We start from the raw sequence: 23,190 nt of genomic DNA on the forward strand, positions 1-23,190 counted from the left end.
ATCGCAGAAAGGACTTCATCTTTCTAATACTTTTCCTCAGCATATGTGAGACCTTGCAGACATTCCTCTAGTAAAGAGCTACAAAAGCATTGGAGAAAATAAGAAAGCACAGCGCAAACTTTATCTGCATTGATGGAAAATGCTGTGGCAAACAACCTTGAATCATACCCTTGGAGAGGAGAGTCTGAGGGCTGCCTGCAGAGAAAAACAAATGGGTGTGTGCTCCACTTATATGAACACAGACAGTTCTCATTCTCTACTACAGAAGAGCAGCTGAATGAGGATCTACGCAAGACATGAAACGTGTCTATACGCTAAAAGCAGCACCATGAAGTTTCATGTAATGAAAAGCAGTTTGTAAGTTAAATTCAGCTTGCAAGAATATATCTATCTCTACAGTAAACAGCAGACAATCTCTATATATTATGATGGTAGTGTGAAATTGGCTATTTGGGGAAAAAAAAAGAAAAAAGAAAAAAGATTGGAAATTTGCAGGTCTTTCATTAAACGACTGTTTCTGCCACATGAAATGACTGGGTTTAGGCATTTCAGAAAATAATGGCTATTTCATTACACCACTGGACAGCATTCTGTTCTTGGTAACTACCAGAAGTGCCTAATGGTTTCTAGCATTTCACAAAACATAAACTCTTTTCACTGTTATTCCAGTGGGGAAGGTCAGGTGTTTCAAATACCAATGCAATGGAACAAAAAATTAAGAACAGCTGCTAATTTTATAAAGAAAAGTTGACCTTACAGGAGTCTTTATTTTAGAATGTATATGCACAGATTTTTCTGTGACATGTTGTGTAGTTTTGAACAGTTTGGGAAATAAAATACAATAAAACAGAACTTTCTGTTGTCTTTTAAGCTAATGAATTCAAAAAACTAGAGGCTGAGTATTTGGCATAATACTTGCCTACTATTTTTGGTCATTTTGCAAACTAAATGAAAGTAATATTGAGAAATGGCTGATTTGAGACATTTTACAAAATGACTGGTTTCACAATATGGCTGCAGCATACATCAGAAATCAGTGCAAGAGTAGCTGTACATAAAAGGAGGGAGTTGAATCAGATTTCTCTGCTTGCTAAGTAATCATCCCTGAAGATGCCTCAGGACCTGGAAGTTAAATTTAGAGAAGAACTGAACAAAAATATAAGTACTCCAGCTACATGATCCAAAAGTCATAGTATTGTACAACTGTTGCTGAAATAAAGAAGACAAAACAGAATATGAAGTCAAAATCAAGACATGAATACTACCTTCTCACAAAGTAAGTATGGAGAACCTGCTCCTTCTATTTCTTTAGCTCTAGGTGTATACATTGCTGTTCTCCCCATTTAGACACATAGCATTATTACTAATAAACTGCTTACAACTTCCCTCATTTCAGATATGAAATTCTACAATGTGGAGACACTGTGGAGTTGATTAAAAAGAGGCACATGAAAGAGGAATCTCCCACATATCATGTGAACATAGATACATATGATACATCAAAAAGGCACATACGGCCACTGGCCATAGTGGCTACAACTATGTCACAAAAGACACAGTATACAAACATCACCAGAGATGATGTTGAGTGCTTGAAATCCTTCTTTGTAGTACACCAAGAATAAGGAAGGCACTGCTTGGAGTGGTTTGCTGTCTGGTTTGTTCTGAATAAGAAGCACTTAGCACCGGGGCAAATGGACTTTTACCAATATGCAGTCCATGTGTCTAGGCTACTTGAAGAGGATAATGGTGTGCCAAGTCTACTTCAACAAATTTTGTGTTCTCCATCCACTTACAACAATAAAGAAACCCAGCTAAGGTGGCTCTACTGCTTCTTGACATCTATCTCACTTTTGGAGCCCCTGTTGTATTGCAGAGTCATGATGCAACAGAATTCATTAGTCAAGTCATGCAAGAACTAAAATATTTGTGGTCTCAGTTGAGCTTGGTGCATGGGAAACCAGGATGCTTTCAAAGTCAAGAACTTGCAGAGCATCCAAACAGCTATACTAAGGCAGCGTTCATGCAATGGACAGCAAACAATAATTCATGGGACTGGTCTATGGGAATAAGCTTTTATGCAGTTTGCAAAGAACTCAGCTCACGAGGGAGTAAACTGTGTGCTGTATTCATCTCTGTTTGGAATAGATCCTACTCAGGCTCAACTCAACCTGTCTTCCACTGGACATCGTCAACTGCCTAATGAGTGAGGAGGACCTGGTCTCTGCACTGACTAGCCCTGATGCACCATCTGTCCACACAGCCCATGAAGCAAGAAGAACCCACTGGTAGTACTGCTAGAGCTGAGACTGCAACAAAGCGTGCACATGGGTCTCCATCAGATGAAATTCACCCACAACCTCAGAAGCCTCCACTCACAAAGGCCATACAGACACATAGCATTTTGCCACCAAAGTCCATGGCCATTGGACAACCACTAGCTGCCCCGGGCTCAAAAGCTGGCATCTGTTTTCTCCACTAGGATGAAAGAGCATGGACAGACCAGGCTGGCCAAGTGGAATGATGTAGATTGGCATCTGAGACAAGGACATATGACCAGCTCAACATCTGGCTGGCAATAGTGGAGACCATGTGACTGTCTTCCAGATGAACCAGAAAGCAAATTGACTGAAATGTTACAGGGGAAAATAGAATGGTCAACAGCCCTTATCACCATTGTCTTGATTGTGAAAATAATTGTGAGCTCAGTGGGAAAAGAATGATGCTTTACGTCTTCTACTCAAGCTTATATTTTGAGAGTTTACCTTGGTTTTAAGGAATTTACATGTGCAAATTAATGTATCAAGATATTTTTCCAGAATTAACTTAAAAAGTGAGAGATAACAGTTCACTAATTTACCAGTCTGCACATCTGGAGGAGAGGAGGGGGAGAGGGAAGGAAGCTGTTGTTTTCTTTGATAGAAACTGGAACAATCTCAGCCTACTAATGCTAAATTCTCCTTCCTTCCTGTCAAGGATTACTGTTCTATGTTGTTTATATCACCCTGCTGTAGTAAAGGAATTATACAGAATTAAATAAATGAATTACATATGGAGAAACTTATATACTCTGGTTTTGAATTGACTTTATTATAAATGTCTTTTATTGCATGAATTTAATTTCATTAGGGAGCAGAGTTAATTAGCATAGCTGTTTCTCATTACTAATGTAACCCATCCATATGCACAATCTTGTTAACTCTGCTATATTCCTGTATGCAATCTTATAACGTATAAAGAGGCAATTACTGTAGCACTGCTCTAACATTGAAGAACATGCTGCATTCAGGGCTGCTGAGTGGATGTTGTACATTTTACTTTGTCTCAACAAAATAATCGACTTGGAAACTCAGTCACAAGTAAAACAATGAAAAATAATCACACATTAAAGTGGAGTTCTCATTCTGTCCACTGCTAACTGCAGACTGCAAACACAAGCTGATACCTCTTTCACTGAGCAGCATTATTCTTTAGTCAATTAAGCAATTTGAAAGGCTGAGCCTTCTAGGGTGCTTTAGGAGGGATGGAGCTCTTTGAAAATGCAGCAGTGGGGTGTGGAGGATAAACAGGGCTGGCAAACAACACCAGCAAACTTTCTATCCCAGTGAATATGAAGTACAGGAAACAGCAAAAGTACAAGTACAAACAGAAAACATGACAAGTGTAATTAGACAGTGAGCAGTTCATCCACAGACAAATAAGTAAAGCCAAGCTATGAGACAAAAATCAATCTGCAAGAAAAATCTCATCTGTTCCTTGGTTAAATACACTAAACTGGTCACTCATGGGCATAAATAACTATACAAGGGACACAAAAAAAGCAATAATGGTGACATACGGAAAGGTACAGCGTGTGAAATATATCACCATAATAACACCTTTTACAAAGTGTGTAGGAGTGTGAGACCATCAGCATTACTGCTGAAGTGAAAACAAAAAAAATAATAATTATGTTGGACCTAAGTGTTTTCATGTATTTTAACATCAAGGGGTATTTTTGCTATACCAGAAAAACCCTAAGCTGATAAAATAGTAGCAAGGACAAAATCTTGTTCTGGAGGTCAGAATGTATGCAAGAGCAAATAGTAATTTAAATTTGTGTTACTAGACGTTCCACGTTAATAATTGCTGCAAGCTAGTTACTATACTTAGCAAATAGATTTAGTAAGTTGAAACTTCACAAAGCTTTGAAGACAAAGTAAAGATGTGGAAGGGAAGAGATTCACCTCTGTGGTATTAAGACAAATTAAAATGACAGAATCATAGGTAAAAATAGATCATGAGAGATCTCTTGAGGTCAAAGTGAGATGAGACTGCCCAGGGCTATGTCTGACTGCATCTGCTGAGGTCCCTGTGAACAGCAGCCCTGCTCTGCAGAGTATACTGTGCTCTCCCATTTGGTGTTATCCACAAAGCTCTCTTCTAACGCACAACTTGTGGTGAGAATGCTGAATGATTCCCGATTCTGCATTGAGAAGCTGTGCTTCTAACAGCCACTTATTCCTGCCGGCTCCTCCCCAGGAGTCTTCTAATGCGATGTTTGACCCTCACAACTGATGTGCCCCATCCTCCAGTGATCTAAACTTTATATGCCACTCTGTCCTTCCCTTACTCTATAAGCAGTAAAGGGATTTTTGCTACTAGAAAGATGCTTTTGGGAAAAAAATGTAAGTGTGGCTCTTCTTAGTTAAGTATGGTCCATTCAGGTGAAAATTGCAGCATAGAAATTTTTTTTCTGGATTAATTTATATTCCAGAAAAGCTTTCTGAAAACATTTTAAAAACTAACAAACAAAAAACCTAAGGAAAGCTTTCATTTTGAAAACATTCAGAATTTGTTACATTTTCAGAGTATTTCAGCTGTTTGCATCAAAACTAGGTCTGGCAGGGATGGAATTAACTTTTCCCATAGCAGCATGTATGGTGCTGTGCTTGCATAATGCCAGGGCCACCTCTGTATTTCCTATTTGCCCTTGTGTCAGCCCATGAGCTTTCAGTGGGCAAGGGGGAGGAATTCAGCTGGGACGACAAACCTGAAGTGACTGAAATACCATCTAACTTCATGCTCAGCAACACAACTGTGTGTGTGCATGTTTCCAAAGTAGCCGTTGCTCAGAAACTGATTGGGCATTGGTCTGCTAGTGGTGAGTGATGATTGTTTTTGCATCACTTAATTTTTTTCTTCCCCTGCCCCAACTTATTGAACTGTCTTTACCTTGACCCATGAGTTTTCTCTCTTTTGCCCTTCAGATTGTCTCTCTCATCCCATCCCATCTGCACTGAATGAGCCATTGGGTGCAGGCTTAGCTGTCAGTTAGGGTAAACCCACCATGCTTCAGAACTTAAGCCACATTTTTAAAGAAGGAGGAAAAAGACTGTAAAATTCCTTAAATTGGTGGTTTGGATTGCAACTAAGATCCCTTAGAAAATAAAATTGGATCTTGACACAACCTTCTTTTTATTTAAATTGTTAAATAGGAACATGCAAAGCAAAACTCCACAAAGCTCAAACAGGAAATCCATGTTATTTACATATTTTTTAATCAGTAGGATTTTCAAGTATCAGGAGGATCATAGGATCATAGAATAGTTTGGGTTGGAAAGGAAGTTAAAGATCATCCAGTTCCAACCCCCCTGCAAAGGGCAGGGACATCTCTCACTAGACTAGGCTGCTCAAGTCCCCATCCAACCTGCCTTGAACACCTCCAGGGATGGGGCAGCCACAACTTCCCTGGGCAACATGTGCCGGTGCCTCACCACCCTCATTGCGGTGAATTTCCTCCTTATGTCTAGTCTAAATCTGCCCCTCTCCAGTTCATACCCATTGCCCCTAGTCCTGTCACCACAAGCCCTTGTGAACAGTCCCTCCTCAGCTTTCTTGTAGCCCCCTTCAGGTACTGGAAGGTCATTATAAGATCTCCTCAGAGTCTTCTCCAGGCTGAACAACCCTAACTCTCTCAGCCCACTTGATCTAACAAGTAACTTTTAAAACAATTAATTTTTAGCTTCTCATAGATAACAACTGGTTGATGCTGACTAACAGTCAGCAGTCATGACTAAAATCATGCCTAGTGGAAAAGAAAAATATGTGAGACAATTAATCGTCTCTTTCACTGACCTCCTTTAAACTGAAGATATAATCCCTGGGTTTATCTATAAGAGTTCTTCTTATGCAAAGGAACTTTGAATTTTTAGATGACTCAGGCCTTAAGATTTACAAATAAATATAATGCTTTTGAAGATGCTTATTTCTACTATAATTATTTCTGCTATTTTGTACATTGAAAATGTACAATTGAAACACATAAATCTATGCCCCCTTGAAATGTGTAGGTATCCTCCCTCCCTGATTTTCATCTGTACTTTAGATCAAATTATTAATCATATTTTAGGTAGCTTTTGCTCTCTCTCAGATTTAAATAAAATAAACTTCCAAAGAGGTCAGGATTTGCTGAGAGTAAATGTACAACCTTTTGAAAAAGGGACCTTCCTCCTGAGCTTATTTCTCATAGTGAATAAATAACAGCTAAAGGGATGTAAAATGTGGTTGGAACAGGTACATGAGTGTTGTACTTGGATCATGGAAAATCTCATAATGCATGAGTGCGGTTGCGGTTATCTGGTAAGAAAAACACTTTAGGTAGCAATTCTGTAGCTATCTGTAGTCAGTGATAACCCTGGAGAAAAATCCACCTGCCCTACCATTGATGGATGGCAGCTGTAGGATGCTAAGACCAGTACCACCCAGAAGGCTTTCATATGAACAGAGAATGGCCCTCCAAGTGAGAAAGAAATAGTAGATACGGCAGTAAAATGCCTGTGCTGGGTTTGGGGTTTTTTTTCCATATCTCAAAGGTACATAGAAACATAGAGCATTGTGATTTATAAAACCTGACTTGGCTTGAGACAGTCTGATGTTTCCCTGTGAAGTGCAATCACTTTTTTGTCACAGGTATTTAAAATGGGAGCTGAGCAAGGACTTCAGGCCCTTTCAATTATTTCACAGTCCAGATGACTGCATTGCCCTACAAAAAGATTCGTACCCTCTGAGGTCCTGGAGGTCTGCATTAACAGCCAGCCAGCAACATTGTCGCTATGCAGTAAGAAATTAGTCAGGCAGGTTTGCAAGGATGTTAGTAGCCCACCAGCTATGATTAAAGAAACCACAGCTTCTTTTTTTAATTTTTTCCAGAATGCATATTTATCCCGTGGATGAATCTCCATTTGAAGACTACTGCCGATGCCTTTTCAGACTTGCAGCAGCCCAATGCAGACGCTGTCAAATCCTGCCTCCTGCTGTATATGGATATGAAAGAGGCAACGCTATCCTTTCTTCACTTGCTTCACTGAGCAACAGCAATATTACTTTTCATAGCGCTGCTGTTCATTTTTATTTTAATTTACTTTCTCCCTTTTAAAATTGTCAAGTGCATCTCAGCTGTCTTATCCAAGAAGTTTTCTAATCCCCTTTTCTAGGTCTTGTCCCTAGGGCTGAGCATTCACCTCAGTCTCTAAACATTTTGAGGGTTTGGTTCTTCCTGTTGGGCTCGAGGCCATGGTGCTTCTGGCATTCTGTTCTCCTCATCCACCAGCCTTGGTGTGCCCCTCTGCTCTTTGGTAAATGAGTGCATCACTAGCAAATGTTACATTCATACTGAATAACAACTGTACAGGCTATTCATGTTTCTGGGATGTTCCCCTGCCGAATTTTTGGATGAAAAGCAGTGGGTTGTTAATCTGAGGAAATCCATATTTGCTCAGAGACTTTCAAGCCAAAAGCAGAGGCAGGAGAGGCTTGTTGGAGCTCAGGAACAATGACCACCGGTAACCTCTGCGTAGTCCCATGGAAAGTGGAGCCAAAGCACCAGAAGAAGAATTGCCTCCACCCCCAAAGGGAGGTAACTGCTGAATCCTAAAGACCCCCTTCTGCTTTTAAAGGAAGCCCTCTTCTATCTTTCTGAAGCCAAGCCTGATATCCTGTAGTAGGGCAGTATTAGAAATACAGGGATTTGGTCATTGCTCCTTTTCTCCAGTCTTCTATTCAGTCACATTAAATAGGTATGATTGAGGCAAATATGTAACAGATACCCTCTTCCATCATGACAAACAAAGCACGATAAACCTCTCAGAAAATCTGCAACCAAGTGAGTAGATTTGTCCAAGAATCTCAAATTACCTGCTAACCTTGTTGGCCATTTGGTGACTGAAGTTATTGAGTTTTTCATGATTCATGGGTGAGTGGGACTAGGAAGTGAAAGGGATTATCCTGCAAGTTCACCAACCATGGACTGTGATTTGCTCACCTTCCAGTACTTGTGACTCATGTCTAACAGAGTGGAAGTGAGACAGCAAAAACTGTGATTGCATCTGCAGCCACAGAAAAAGCAGCACATTAAAACATAACACAGGAATTCTTACCTTTCTGTTGTTTATAACGGGCTTATATAGAAACACAGAATAGTTTAGCTTGGAAAAGACCTTTAAGTCCAACACTTAACCTAACACTGCCAAGCCACCACTAGATCATGCCCCTAAGCACCACATCGACAGGTCTTTTAAATAACTGCAGGAATGGTGACTCAACCACTTCTCTGGGCAGCATGTTCCAATGCTTGACACCACTTTTAGTGAAGAAATTTTTCCTAATATGTAGCCTAAACCCCCTCTAGTGTAACTTGAGACCATTTCCCTTTGTCCTATCAATTGTTACCTGTGAGAAGTGACCAACACCCACCTCGCTACTACCTTCTTTCAGGTAGTTTTAAAGTGCGGTAAGGTCTTCCCTCAGTCTCCTTTTCTCCAGACTAAGCAGCTCCAGTTCCTTCAGCTGCTCCTCATAAGACTTGTGCTACAGACCCTTCACCAGTTTTGTTGCCCTTCTTTGTACATGCTCTAGCACCTCAGCGTCTTTCTTGTACTGAGAGGCCAAGAACTGAACACAGTATTCAAGGTGTGGCCTCACTGGTAAGAAGTACAGGGGGGCAGCATCTTTCCTAGCCCTTCTGGCCATACTATTTCTGACACAAGCTAAGATGCTATTGGTGTTCTTGGACACCTGGGCACACTGCTGGCTCCTATTCAGCCAGAAATTGACAAATACCCTTGGGTCCTTTTCTGCTGGGCAGCTTTCTAGCCAGGCTTCCACAAGCCTGTAGCACTGCATGGGGTTGTTGTGACCCAAATGCAGGACTCAGCACTTGGCTTTGTTAAACACCATACAGTTGGCCTTGGCCTATTGATGCAGCCTGTCCAAGTCTTTCTTCCTCAAGCAGATCAACAGTCCTGCACAATTTGGTGTCATCTGCAAACTTACTATGGGTGCACTCAATCCCTTCACCCAGATCATTGATAAAGATATTAAACAGAGCTGGTGCTGATATTGAGCCCTGGGGAACACTGGCCACCAACTGGATTTAACTCCTTTCACCACAACTATTTGGGCCTGACCATTCAGTCAGTTTCTTACCCAACAAAGAGTACGCTCATCCAAGTCATGAGAAGCCAGTTTTTCCAGGAGAATATAGTGGGAAAAGCTTTGCTGAAGTCTAGGTAGACAACATCCACAGGCTTTCCCTCACTCATTAAGTGGGTCACCTTGTCATAGGAGATCAGATTAGTCAATCAGTACCTGCCTTTTCTAAATCCATGCTGACTGAGCCTGATCACCTGGTTGTCCTGTATATGCTGCATGATGGCTGCAAGATGATCTACTCATCGCTCAAGATGATATGTAACTCAGTTTCCACAAATGACTAGCAATAGAGGGTTTAACACAAGGAAACAACTGAAATTATTAGCGGTTATAACCCTAGCTGAGAGGCAGCTAAAATAAAAAAAACCTATCCAGTAATGCAAGGTAGCATAGTTTTGTGGTTGTTCCTAAAGAGAAAGGAGCTGACCAGTAAACATAACATTCTCTTAGAAAGTGACACAGAAGCAGAGGAAATCATACAGAAATGAAATTCAGGAACTTAAGAGTTACACTTGCAGATCTAGTCCCTGCTTAGAGTAAATCTGCTACACCCATACACAGACATAACCAGTGATGCTTCCACAGAGACTAATCACAGCTCTGAACATCCAGCAGGCTTTGTTCCTTTTCTCTCAACTATTGCTGCTTCTTCTATTTCATTTTCTCTTCTTAATAATTTAAATGTTCACTTTTACTCTTTGTCGTCTTCTTCCCCCAGTGTTGAACTACTCATGCCCAGTTCTATCCTTCCTTAAAACCTGTTTGTGATGCTGGTCTTGACCTGGATCTCAGATATGTATATATGCATTTCTCTTTCAACCTTTATCCTCACCACTGGCCAAGGTAATATATATGCTGACACAGTAAGAAGAAAAAGATCTGAAAGTTCATTTGAACAGGCAGATGTGACTCAATTTCCTCTTGTACTCAAGTGAAAAGCTAACCTAAAACTTAAGACCTAGATTACAGAGTTGAGTTGAGTTGAGTTGGGTGATTGGTTTTTTTTAAAGAAGAATGTGAAGATGAAAGGTTAACACACTGGAAAGCTTCAACATACAACCTTCAAGGAACATTTCAAGGACAAAGCAACTCAGACATATGAAACATAAAGAAGTTCAGTTGCTGAACCCCAGCAGTTTTGGTGTCAGACAAAGATGCTCTCCCTAAAGTGACAAGAGAATCACCTATGCGATACCTTTACAGGTTGCTTGGTATCACTTTACATCCAAACAGCTCAGACTGAACTCAACAAGATAATAGACTATACAAAGCTCTTGATGTCATAGGCTGACTCAGCTCTATCTGAAGCGCTGGCTGTCACATAGCAGCCATTTCAGGAATGTGATTTCTTCACTTTTCTGCACTTGATGCAACACCTGAACTTGATGGTTCAAGCTTTGTGGATCACTTTAAGTCCTGTGGACAGAGCACAAGGCTGCAGGCATTCCCCAGTTTCTCCCAGGGGCTGTGGAGGTAGCTTCATGATTACTCTAACCCACAGAAACAACCTGTTTCTGACATCAAGGCTAACACCCTACCTTCCTGTGTATTTCTGCAGAACCAGCTGATCATTTTGCCATCCAAGCATCATTGCTACCATGTCAGGCAGCAGCCTGTCCTTATGAGGGATTAAGAGATGCTGGAACTACACCTGGTGAGTACCATTATTCACTTAGCTGTTTTCCTTCAGTGCTCTGTCTGCTAGAGAATTTGCACATTTCTCTTACCCCAAACTCACGAGTATATGCAGTCTCCAAAATGGGCATCTCTCCTCTTCCAGATCCTGGTCTGGATGAGACTATAGCTGCTCCCTCAGTGCTTCCAGTTTACCCTGAGAATGTCTTACAGACTGCTGTCTCCATGTTCTTGCTCACCCTTACAACCCTTTCTGTTTCTTTCCCTGACTTTTAATGCCCTTGTCTGTTTGAGTCTTCGTATTTATTTACTTCTAATAGTTCTCTTTCACATCTTGCTGTTCCTAATTACTGTGCTTAATAACAGGAGAGAAGTTTTGAGGAGGGAACGATCCTCATACCCACAGCAGAGGATAACTGCATGATGGCAGTTCAGTCCTGCTGGAATATTGTTCACAAAACTTTGTGAGTTGTCCTTTAATGTTTGGATACTGGTAACTCTGCCTGCAGCCTGAACTCTAATTGAAAAATAAACTGGGCTAACATTTTTCTGTTTAATTTCTTATCAAGTATCTGCTTTTTAGCGTCTCTAGACGAGCCTTGACTCAATGCTTTCCTCTTTTTAGTCAGCTACCTTGTACTAATGATGTGGCTTGGGCTCAGCATTCATGACTTCAGGTCAGGTACAATCTTCAAGCACCACTGGCCTCTGCATGTCTTTTTTAAGAGCAGGAACTTTTAAGTTGCTTTCCATATGTCTAAAGCTTATTTTACTTATAATATTTAAACAGTGAGTAATCTCTTAAATCTTGAAGATCTAATAGCATGTTAGAATGAAATGTTTTGTTAACTCTCATAAACACTTTGTTATTTTGACACATTTAGCTTAATTATTAAACATAAAACAAGTTCGGGGAAGAAGTGCATTCGTGACGAAAAATCCTCTGCTCATCTGCACATTTCTTTGCCTCATCAGCAACACTTCTTACTTGGTTCATAGCAAAACCCAATAACTTGTAGTATTTGTACGGTTCCAGGAACCACTCCCCATCTGCACTTTAAGACTAACCAAACTAGGGGCAGAAGTGGTCCTGACAAGTGGATCTGTCCAACATGTCGAAGCACAATGATGGTCTCTGACAGCTGAGCAGGTTTTCAGCAGTTTTCTCTACATAAACAAAATAGTGTTGGATGTTGAACGTATGTGATTGCTATCACACTGAAGCAAGAAAAAAGCCTTGTGCCTTCCTGTACGTGGGCTGAGAAAACCCTCAACTGTTCTCAGTCAAACAGTAACACCAAAACCTTTTTGTTTCACATTGATTATATATGCAGTATGCTATGGATGTGTGAAATGGCAAAGAAGAAGGGAGAAATCACAAAAATAAGAGATTAAAAGGTAAAATTTAAGTACTTTATTTCTATAAATAGTGAAAAAAAAATCTACTTCTCAGTAATAAAATACGTTGGCATCTAGGCTGCAATTATGCTCTTTATAACAACAAATGATGGTACCTTCTTAAAGCCACTTTGAAATATCAGCAATACAAATTGGAAAACGAATTTGTGTCAAGAGCAGAAAGCCATTTTCTTAAAGTTTGCAAAACTTTTCTTATAGCAGACTTTATGGGAAAGCAGATTTCTCATACCAGTCTCAGCAATATTGGACCAGCATATAATTTTAACCATTTAAAGCCTTCTAAGATAATGTATTTTAAAAGGGAGTGAACAAAACATTTTATATCAGTCTTGGACACAACACTCCAATGGTCTTCTAAGGATGCCTTGCCTGATGCTTCATTAAAAAGTTTATCTGAAAATGTTTTGCTGTTGCAGTCTATGATTTTACAGATGAGTGCAACAGAATTATGAATTGCTAGTAAAAACAAGTTCACTAATTTCAAACTTCAAAGGAGTCAAAGAGAGAAGGCACTGCTTTTTTGAGACCATTTTTCAGTTCTTACTTGGGTTTTGTAGCTCTTTCTAAGGTAAGGGCAGATTTCATTAGAAAGTACCTTTTGTGCCGTCCCCTTGTACAGAAAATTGTATGTGAACCCCAAGCAACTGAGCACTCCACATTTTGCCTTAGGTCTACATAAGAATACAGCTGTATGTTCTACAAGTGCCAATAGAATTGTATCTTTCAGAAGATTGTTCCTAAACTAATTTTTAGCTTTTCTTCACTTTCTATAGTAGAGTAGCTCAGGCAAAATTCTGTAGGAAAAAGACCTAGAACTGAAGCAAGAAGAAATTGAATTTTCATCTGCAAATCTTTATTTTTAATGTTGTTTAGACATCTAGAAATTGAAACTGTTTTTGCTTTATGGGTATTCTTCTTCCATCCAGAAAGATGCTGAAAAGATGGCTCAGGTGTCTCCATAAAGTATCCACCCATTATAGGTACAACCTCTTCATGTTTCAGTATTTTTCCCCACCTTAAATTTTAGCTTTATAACATGAGCAGAGATTAAACTTCTATAATTCATATACAGATAGTGTCTTAGCTATTGAAAAAAATAAGTTTAGGAAAAAAAATTTTTATAATTACATAAAATGTGGTTTCATCACTGAGAGGTACGGGTTATTGCTCAAACACAATTCAGTAAAAAGTCTTCATGAATTAGTGACGTTCTGTTGTTAACGATAAAGGAAGCAACAAAGAAACTGTATCTGTGTTAAAAATTCCCTTTTTTCTCTCTTAGTAACGTTTGAAAGAGGAGTTTAGGAGGATGCCTAACAACAGCATAACCCAGCTGAACCATTCGTCCAATGAGACACTGACATACACCTCAGAGAGGCTCTATGCTGTTCTCATGGCTCTGTACCTCATCAATCTGGCTGGCGGCACCCTTGGGGTCATCATAATGTCCCATCAGCTGTTTCAAAGGAGATCACGATCTGTGATGACCATTATCATCATCAGCCTCCTGGTGCTGCACACCTTTATGCTACTCAGCATCCCCTTCCGCCTCAGCTATTACATTTTACAGGAGTGGAAATTTGGGATGTTCGCCTGCAAGCTAACAAGTGCTATCGTCTACCTCCACATGTACACCACCTTTGCATTTTACGTGGTCATCATCATAATACGCCTCTTCCGACTTGAATTTAAGAAGTGCTACACTACAGCCTGGGTGTCTGCTATCTGGCTGGTGGGTGTGCTGGTGATCACACCTGTTTTTCTCTCGTATTATGGCACCTCTAAGACATATCACTCCTCCAAATGCTTTCAGTTCCACAAGGACATACACAAGACATCAATAGTGATTGCAAACTACTGCTTGGCTGGGATTTTGGTCACAGTTTGTGCAGTGCTCACCATAATCCAGTTGTCTGTGATCTGTAGACTGGCTCTGAAATACTGGCCTGACATTAACTCCCATGTGGAATTTAGGGCTCAGGCAAAGAGTTTCTTCTTCATCTTGGTAACTTTAGTGTGTTTTATGCCTCATCATGTATTCAGAATATATTACATCCAAAATGTTCACTTGGATAAAGAACATAAACTACTCCCATACAATGAATTTTTTTTAGCTCTAACAACAATGTGCTGCTTGGATATGTTGTGTTTCATAGCAGGAATAGCCCACTGAATTGTGAACTACCAGGAAATCCAGCTGTAGGCTGTCAACACCAGCTTTTGGCAGAAATAAAATTCTCAGGACTTTGCTAGGCTAGGGATACTGCTAAGTTTTCAGCATGGCTGTCCTGGTCTGTAGTATTGTTTGGCTTTTGCAGACCAGTAAGATCCATCTTTCAGAAACTCTGTTTTTCACCTTCTTTCTTGAAGGCAGACACATGAGCCTTACTCTAGTCTTTAACCTAAGAGTCGTGTCCTGAAGCTTCATTAAGATTTTCCTCAGCTGTCCCCCTCTAACAATTACAGCATGAACATCCACTCCTTTGTAACTTTTTCCTCAAAGTGTCTGAGTAACAACAATTCACTGTGGCAAACATGTTGTTTACTCTGAAGTTCTAACAACTTCTTCTGGCAATAGCGACACTGAAGGGAACAGTGGGAAGAAAGTAATTCCTTTACAGGATTTTTGTATTATTGATTTTAGATAGGAAGGGTATAAACTCTATTCAAATATAAAGTATTCAAGGCATGAAATGGGGTATGAATGAAACATTTTAGTAGCATATTTCAGCAGAAATTACTTTTCTTCACTTATACAAACTATACATTAAATTATATAAAAACACCATTCTCACAACTTCACCTTTATTTGCTTCATTCCAAACCCACAAGCAGCTCACCGAACTGTGGTAATCACACATTTAGAGTAAGTGAGGGTAGAACAGGCCACAGATTTCAAAACTTCTGCCTTACATACCTCTTTCTTCAGGACTGGATATGTGCCTGTTTCTCCTTAGGTCCCTTGTTGCCAAAGACATTTAGGTTACGGTGGTCTCATAACTGTATTTGGAGTTCAAATCAACAGATCTGGTCCTTTACTGAAGGACCAATCACTCTCTAGGAGAGGGAAATATTTGATCAGCCTCCAAAAAAACCTTTGATGTCTGGTCATTTTCAGTTGCCTGTTGATTAATTATCAGATGCCATATTTTTTCCATTTGCCCAAGAGTATGCTTCCTCCTTCATAATCCTGTAAGTTGCTGTAACTTTTAGTCTGGCAATCTTTGCTCCAGAAGCGCTATGATCCCTGGATTCAAACAGGTCAAAACTTGATTTGGGAGGGTTATAAAGTTACACCTATAGAGTAATGCTAGTAATGCTTCAGATTGATGGCATTTATTTGAATGAAAGAGCTTACATCTACTTTATCAACGCTTTTGTCTTTAAATTTCCATTAAAAAATCTTTATTGACAACACCCTACAGTTCCAGGATCCTTTCTGCCTCTTTTAAAAAATGGGAGCAACAAGTCCTGAAGTCTTCTGAAACCCCTGCCATTACAACTCCCTCTAATGTTACCAAGTCCATTCCTGTTCATACAATATGGTCTGATTGGCTCATGATATCCAAAGATGACAGCCAGAGGTACAATACAATGCAATAGAAATGAAATGCAAAGAGACAGACTTTAAAACAGATGAATAGCTCCCAAACCAGCAGCTTTTCAAATCTTTCTCCAGGCAGGACACAGCATATGTAGCTGTTAAGAAAGCCAGGGCCCCTCAAGATGAAAAAGCTTAGATAAAGCTCTGGAAGTTCAGGGGAGTTTTGAGGAAAACAAGGAAAGAGGCAGGACCTGCAGAGAAATCATTTGCACCTCTGCCACCAGAAAGAATTGCAGTAAGTTGACTGTATCAAAGTTTTTAGGAAAACTGGCAGAGCTGTAGGAGGGGCAACAAGTACATTGTTTTTCCCTTCTACTTGCCAGACTACTATGGCAAAATAAAATATCTGTCACTTGAAGAAGTATCCTGTGTCACTGTCTAGTCTTACTGACCAGTGTTTCCAAGATGACTTACCCGGTAAAGATCATAGTCATCTAGTGTTGATGTGAGTCCACTAATAGTCTAGCAACCCAGCATAATGGTGTGCAAGTTTGGAAGAAGAAAAGGGAAATCACATGCATATCCTCAGCTACAGTAAAAAATTGTGCCTTGATGGTCTTGCACTTGTCTTTTGCCTGACATTATTTATCTGTGCCTGGCGGTGTACCTTGCTGAAGTAACCCTGACCCACTGAATTGACTTCCTAATGTGATGATGAAGCTGTGTTGACCTTCACAATTGTCTGGTAACCATCTACTGTTGGCTATCACTAGATCTGCTCTGCTTGCGTTGCTTGGGTACCACACGACTGCATGCTGCACTGGGTCTGGCTGGCTTGAGTGAACTTTCTTCACAACCACCCATATGGTGCTGTGTTATGGATTTGTGGTTAAAACAGTGCTAATAACACACAGTGTTTTGACTACTGCTTGATGTTTGCAGTAAAGCGTAAAGGCTTTCTCTCTTTCCCACCCTGCCCTGCAGAGTGTAAGCTGGGGGTGGGCAAGACATTGGGACAGAATACAGGCAGGACAACTCACCTGAACTTGCCAAAGGGATATTCCACAGCATATGACATTGCGCTCGACAATGCAAACTAAAGTAGAAGAGGAAGAAGGGGGCGGGGGGGGAGTCGTTGATTAACTTCTCTGGTGGCAGTTGCTCAAAGACTGGCTTCACGTCGATCTACTTGTGGGGGGTGGTTGAGTGATTTCCTGTTTGTTATTTGCCTTTCTTCTCTTTCCTGCACCTATTAGACTGTCTGTGTCTCGAATCATTAATTTTGGTCCTGTTCATCCTGTTCTCTCCTCCATCCTGCTGGAAGGGGAGAGACTGAGAGTGGTTGTGTGGGTGCTCAGATGTTGGCCAGGGTCAGCCCATTACACACCCCTTGTCAATGAGGTCCCTGCCCATAGATTGCCAGAAAATCTGATGTAGCTGAAATTTGCATCTGTGATGTTTCTTCTGGTAGCCACAGCCAAATAAACTTTACTATTAATCATTGCAATGAGGGAAAGTATGGAAAGTGAAGTGCAGCTTACACTTCAGCTTCTTCTCACAATTAATAAGAACTACCACAGATTTTGCACCAAGGCTTTGGGTAGAACGTAATTTTAGTGCTTGTTGTTCCATTCAGATTGTACTTTACCTCAATTCCCCCTTCCATTCAAGAGTCAATTTTTTTAAGCACATGGGAGCATGAAGCTCACTCCTCTCTGCATATTGCCCTTCACCACTAATCTATCTTTCCTGCAAATTAATCTAAGCACTTTTTTCCTTTTTTTTTTTTAATCCCTGGCGATTTTCTCCGTACCTTTTGTTACTGACTAGGGCTCCGTAATGTGAGGTCAAACCACTCACTGGTCTCAGTACAGTCCTCTTAATTCAGAGGATAATGAATTGAGCATCGATCCCAGTGATGTTACATCTTAGACTCAGACTAAAGTGATAGGGATAAACTGTAGTCAGTACTGAGTTCCCCACTGAGATCTGGAAGCACTCTAAAAAATTAAAAATAGAAAGTTATCACTCTCCAGGAGGATAATCTGAGAAGTAGATTCTGAAATGGCAATAATAAAAGAGCTCAAATTGTAGGGTACTCTTCCTACTACAAACTATGTAATGACACATCCCCTAGATTAAAAATTAAAAATGGTTGCTTTGAATGCCATTTGCATGATCCAAGTAATTCTGGAGATAATTATACACATTAGTAATTGTTTTCACATTAATTGAACATGTAAAATTGTAAACCATTTAATCATCCCATTCATTTTTAATGCCGTCAAATGAACATCAGAAAAATCCCCAGATATTCTGAAGAGAAGAATATGACACTGCTAAATGTATCTTCCGTTGTTTTTCTCTGAATGAAGCTGTGCATAAAAGGAGAAGGCAAACAAAACAAAACCAAAATCCCATTTGTACACCTGACGTCCTAAATTAGTTTGATAACAGAAAGCTATAGGCTGAACAAGAGGATTATTGCCATCAAAAACTAGCGTGCTTATTGCTGTCACAGCTACAGCACTGCTTTAGGTGGCCTCTTCCTATTGTACCTAACTCAGGCTTATCCTCCAGTGATGAGGTCATGTGAGCCCACTCACAGGCAAACTGCACAATAGACATAGCTTTTTCATTTCATATCTGCTAGAACAGCAATTCTTAAATGGAAAAAAAGTCTCCATTTCCTTCTGATGCATCTGTTACCTCTGCTTGCTTATAGAGAAAGGTCATCGTGATGATGCTGTCAGATGGGCATGCCCCTCACTTTATGCAAGCAGAAGGAACAGATGCACTAGAAAGAAACAAAGGCACATTTCTCCTCCCCCTGTTTTTTATTTTTCTTTTCTTCTGCCACTCAAGCACTGGCATTCTGAGCCCTGGCAGATTTTGATGGGGAAAAAAGAAAGTATGATTAAGTAATGCTCTTTACCTCAGAAGGCTCAAGCTGCCCAACCCATACATAGCAGGAAGCTCATTACAACTTACAATCAACATTCTCCTGTCTGCAATAACTGATGATCATCATTTCCTTTGCAGTTACCAAAGTATGAAATAAAGAAAATGATCTGTAAGAGGTCACGGGGAGAATGAAGTGGGGGTAGCACACTTGCAGAATGTCCATAGGACACAAATGCAAAATTTTTTTCTCGATGAATGATGAAATTGTTCATTTCACATACTTTCCCTAGAATTCAGGATTAAAATTGTAACCTATCTTGTATTTCCATTGTCTGAGCCTGAATCCCTTGTCCTAGCTATCCAGTTACTGTGAGTTTCAGGGTGGCTTTTTGCTATGAAGGAGTCAGTCCCTAAGCCTAGGATTCACATACTTCAGGGTGTCTTTGTTCTGAACAGCAATTTTAACAACTCCTCCTTTATCTTTTCCATTTCAGTCCTAAACACAAAACCACACTATGATTCCTGCCTTTTACCATATACAATGCAGTCTGGGGTTTCTAGTGGCACAGTGCTTTAAAAACCATGAGCGACAAAGCAGCTATTTGTTATACAGAGCAGAATCACATACAGGTAAACTTCTGAAAAGAGCTTTGTGATGAAAATTTATCCTTAAATACATGGATAAAAACATTGCAGAAAAGCTATGGGAGGCCAGCATTTATAGCAATGTTTGTTACGCAGAGAATAAATATCAGATCAAACTAAACCCACAGGAAAATGCAAAAAAATATTTAAAAACCAAAAGGTACAAATGGGCAGAAAGAAACACAATTTCTTCACGTTTTCTTTACTACATTGTTTTTGGCTGTCAATGAGGATCCACATACTATAACCATCCTGTCGTGACAATCTGTTGTCATGCAAACGGTATGACATAAATTGTACAGAGGTATTTTGTTGATCTGACATATTTGTGACTACCCTGACAATCAAAAGGCAGAAGCCATAACTCAGAAGGAATATACTGACATTGTACAGGATGAAAGAGCTGCATCACAGAAACCATAAAATGTGATGGCAAGTCAATAGCAAAAAATGTTATTTCTAAATGTTGTCACTGAAGACTGTAATTGCTCATAGTGATCCATCCTGTGTCATTACCTTAACAGATCAACAGGAAAAGCAACGAGCTGCCAGTGAACTGCTTCATCTATCCCTCAGTTGTAGGAAGATTTACTGTGTTGAATAGATAGAGAAAAACTCTTAGGAGTTCAGGGAAGAAAGAGAAAAGGTCTGACAGCACAAAATCATGTGCACTGAGAAACCCCGTTTCTGAATCCATAGACTCCACAGCTTCTACATGGACTCTTGAAAGGGTTGTTGTTTTGATGTGTCTAGTACGTTTCCAACCAGTCTCAGGAACTTCTCTCCAAATGAATGTGAAGTCCTCAGCAAATACATTCATTATGCACTCATTGAAAGCAGCTCCTTGGTAGCCTTGTTCTTCTTCCTTGAGTTTCTTAGCTGTCCATTCCCACACTAAACCCTCAAGTGCACCTCTCATGTCCCAGTTTCTGACCCACTTGGGACAGAACTGACTGTATCCCTGACTCTTCTGCTCCAAGTAGATGTAGACGGTCATTTATGGAAAACCACATAGAAGCACTTAGGTACTCGTAGAAACATACAAGCTGATAAGCATTGCTTACGAAGCACCAGACTTGCATACAGAAGCAGAAGGGAAAGCTAGGCTCAAGATGAAGTAATTTTCTCCCTGCCAAGGAAAGAGGAGATGGCGGCTCTCAGTGCTCTGCCTTAGTACTAACAAGAAGGTAGCTGCCTGCTTTCAGGACCTGACAAGTAGCGAGTGGGGAGATGATAAATGCTTCAGAGGAAGGAAAACTGCAAGAGACAGGCTAGAAGGTATTTGTTTTTCATGACAATTCTTTCATTCATGATTTCCATTTAATACTAGGGAAGGCTGATTTGTGTTACCCAAGACGTGCTATTATTGCATTAAATGCAGTGATACTCGAAGGCAATAAATTGTATTGTCACAGAACCACAGAATGGTGAGGCTTGGAAGGGACCTCTGGAGATCATCTAGTTCAGCCCCTCTGCTAAAGCGAACCTGCTTAGTGTCAGAGCAGGCTTCACAGGAGCGCATCCAAGTGGGTTTTGTCTCCAGAGCAGGAGATAATCTATTGAACAAGAAAATAAAAAGCACTATGATAAGGTAGAATCTTTATATGGTATTAAACAATATCATGGATATATATGTTGCTTTCACTTCATACTCTGCTTGGCAGAAGTAATCTTACACTAAGTAAATCCAATGACACATTCTCTGTCGGTGCTGCACTAATGCTTACGCAAAGATGTGATAAACAATCCTTCAGCCATATATTTTAATAAAACCTCTTCCTATAGCAATTCTTCCTCTTTCATCTTCATATCCTCTCTCTGTAGAATGGTCTCTAAAATTTTGCAATATGAAAACCAGCAGATTCATGTGCAAACACTACCCACTGGAATAAAAAACTTCCTCTACACAAAGTTATGAAAGCAACTCAAAATAAATGGGAACCTTCACAAGCTCCATGCTTTATTTTCTCCCCGGCATTGGCATTTCAGCCTCCTTTTACAAAGCTTAACCTAACCAGGTGACTGTCTGCATATTTTGGATGGAGTGAACGAAGAAATAAATTCAGGAAGAGGCTTTTTCACAATGAGGAACATCAAGATGAGTCATCTGCTGCTCTTGATGTTTCTTTCACTCTGGCTCTGCTATAAAACCATGAAATGTCAGTGCACAGGCTGATGAGGACTGTCCCATCTGTAAGTCATAGGGAACTTTCCTGCTTTAGCTCTACTGCTAACCTCTACAGTTACCCTAAAAACATTTCTGTCTGTAAAAAGGCACTTTTCTTAATCACTAACAATCTTAATTCCTAATGTCTAGAACTCTTCAAAGGACAAATACATTTTCAGACAAATGGCTCTTGAAAACTGCCAGTCTTTTTTATTTCAAACTTCCCCCTTCCCTTGAAATTTTACCCTCTTACTCTGCCTGAGTAGACTAACATCAGCAAAAGTTACTAATGGATTAGTTAAAACTTTCTAAAATGTTAGGCAATGCATAAGTTGATGAACAAAATATCTCTGTATAATTTATGTCACACCTTTTGCATGTCACAACTTCCGACCTACCATGGATTTAGTATGTGGCTCCTCAGCAACAGCTGAATGAACAGCTCTTCATAAATAGCTCTTACAACCCTTTAAGGAAGGAGCAGCTTGGTATCACGACACATGGTTCTTATCCTCATTGTCTGTTTCTTTTTAATCTGTTTAGTGAAATACCTTTTTTTAATGTTTGTGAGTGAGAAAACTAACCCACTGAGCACCAAAAAGCTCAGTGCAATTTTTCCAGGTTTCTTGATTTGAGCTACCCTGTTATTGATGACCCTAACACTTCACTTGTCTTACTTGTTGCTAGCCAATTTGTGGCATGAGGAGGCTAGAGAACACAAGGTCTGTAAAGCACTAGCTTAAACCAAAGTTATGCTGTGATTACAATCCCTTTCCAGAAGACTTCAACAGCTTTGAAGCTTATTTAGGTAACAAAAACTCATACAAAACCTGGTGTCTGCCCACAGACAGGGTATCTACAGTTTAAGAAGTTTCCCATCATGTACTTCTATAGCCTCATTCTAAGAGCAGTGTTGATTGCACCTTCCTCTGATCGCAGACTATGTATAAATATAAAAATAACTTACAAAGTAATCTCGTAACAGCAGTATCTGCATGTCAAGCATCAGAGCAAGATTAGAACCACACAGAGGACGTGAAGAATCTCTGAGATGTCTGCAAGACTGAGACAACAACACCTTAGGTTTTATAGAAGAAAAACAGCTCAGTTGCAAAACTCAGGTCACTATAAGGCAAAACATAACAATGCAAGGGAGAATGAGAGAAGAAGGAAATGTGTAATTAATAATGATTTGCTTATCTACTATTTACAATGACAACGAAGTTAAAAGAGTGTAAGAGAGTGTTAGAGAGAAATAGATAAAAAGACAAAGAAACAAAAGAGGAAATTCAAAAAGATGTCTCTGAAGTAAGCTAACAAAACTTGATGGGTCAATGAAAAATAACTATTGCTGGTTGATAAAGAGATGTGGCTGAAAAAAAGCAGGAACACAGAGTAATGGTGA

The 23,190-nt window shown here is 39.9% G+C and overlaps 2 protein-coding genes across 2 annotated transcripts in view; one reads left to right on the forward strand and one right to left on the reverse strand.

The window, feature by feature from the left end:
• STAC (SH3 and cysteine rich domain) overlaps window positions 1–23,190 on the reverse strand; it is a 598,932-nt gene that overhangs the window by 89,868 nt on the left and 485,874 nt on the right. The gene's annotated exons all lie outside the window — the stretch shown is intronic.
• Window positions 11,040–15,493, forward strand: LOC138721689 (probable G-protein coupled receptor 141). Its single transcript, XM_069859047.1, has 3 exons — window positions 11,040–11,125; window positions 11,473–12,504; window positions 13,808–15,493. The coding sequence occupies exon 3, from the start codon at window positions 13,835–13,837 to the stop codon at window positions 14,696–14,698; it is 864 nt and encodes a 287-aa protein (XP_069715148.1). The 5' UTR covers window positions 11,040–11,125; window positions 11,473–12,504; window positions 13,808–13,834; the 3' UTR covers window positions 14,699–15,493.

The sequence above is a fragment of the Phaenicophaeus curvirostris genome, chromosome 6, assembly GCF_032191515.1.
Source record: "Phaenicophaeus curvirostris isolate KB17595 chromosome 6, BPBGC_Pcur_1.0, whole genome shotgun sequence".
Classification (NCBI taxonomy): Eukaryota; Metazoa; Chordata; class Aves; order Cuculiformes; family Cuculidae; genus Phaenicophaeus; species Phaenicophaeus curvirostris.

Coding starts and splice junctions, on each gene's coding strand:
- LOC138721689 (XM_069859047.1), top strand. CDS start 13,835: ATGCCTAACAACAGCATAACCCAGCTGAACCATTCGTCCAATGAGACA.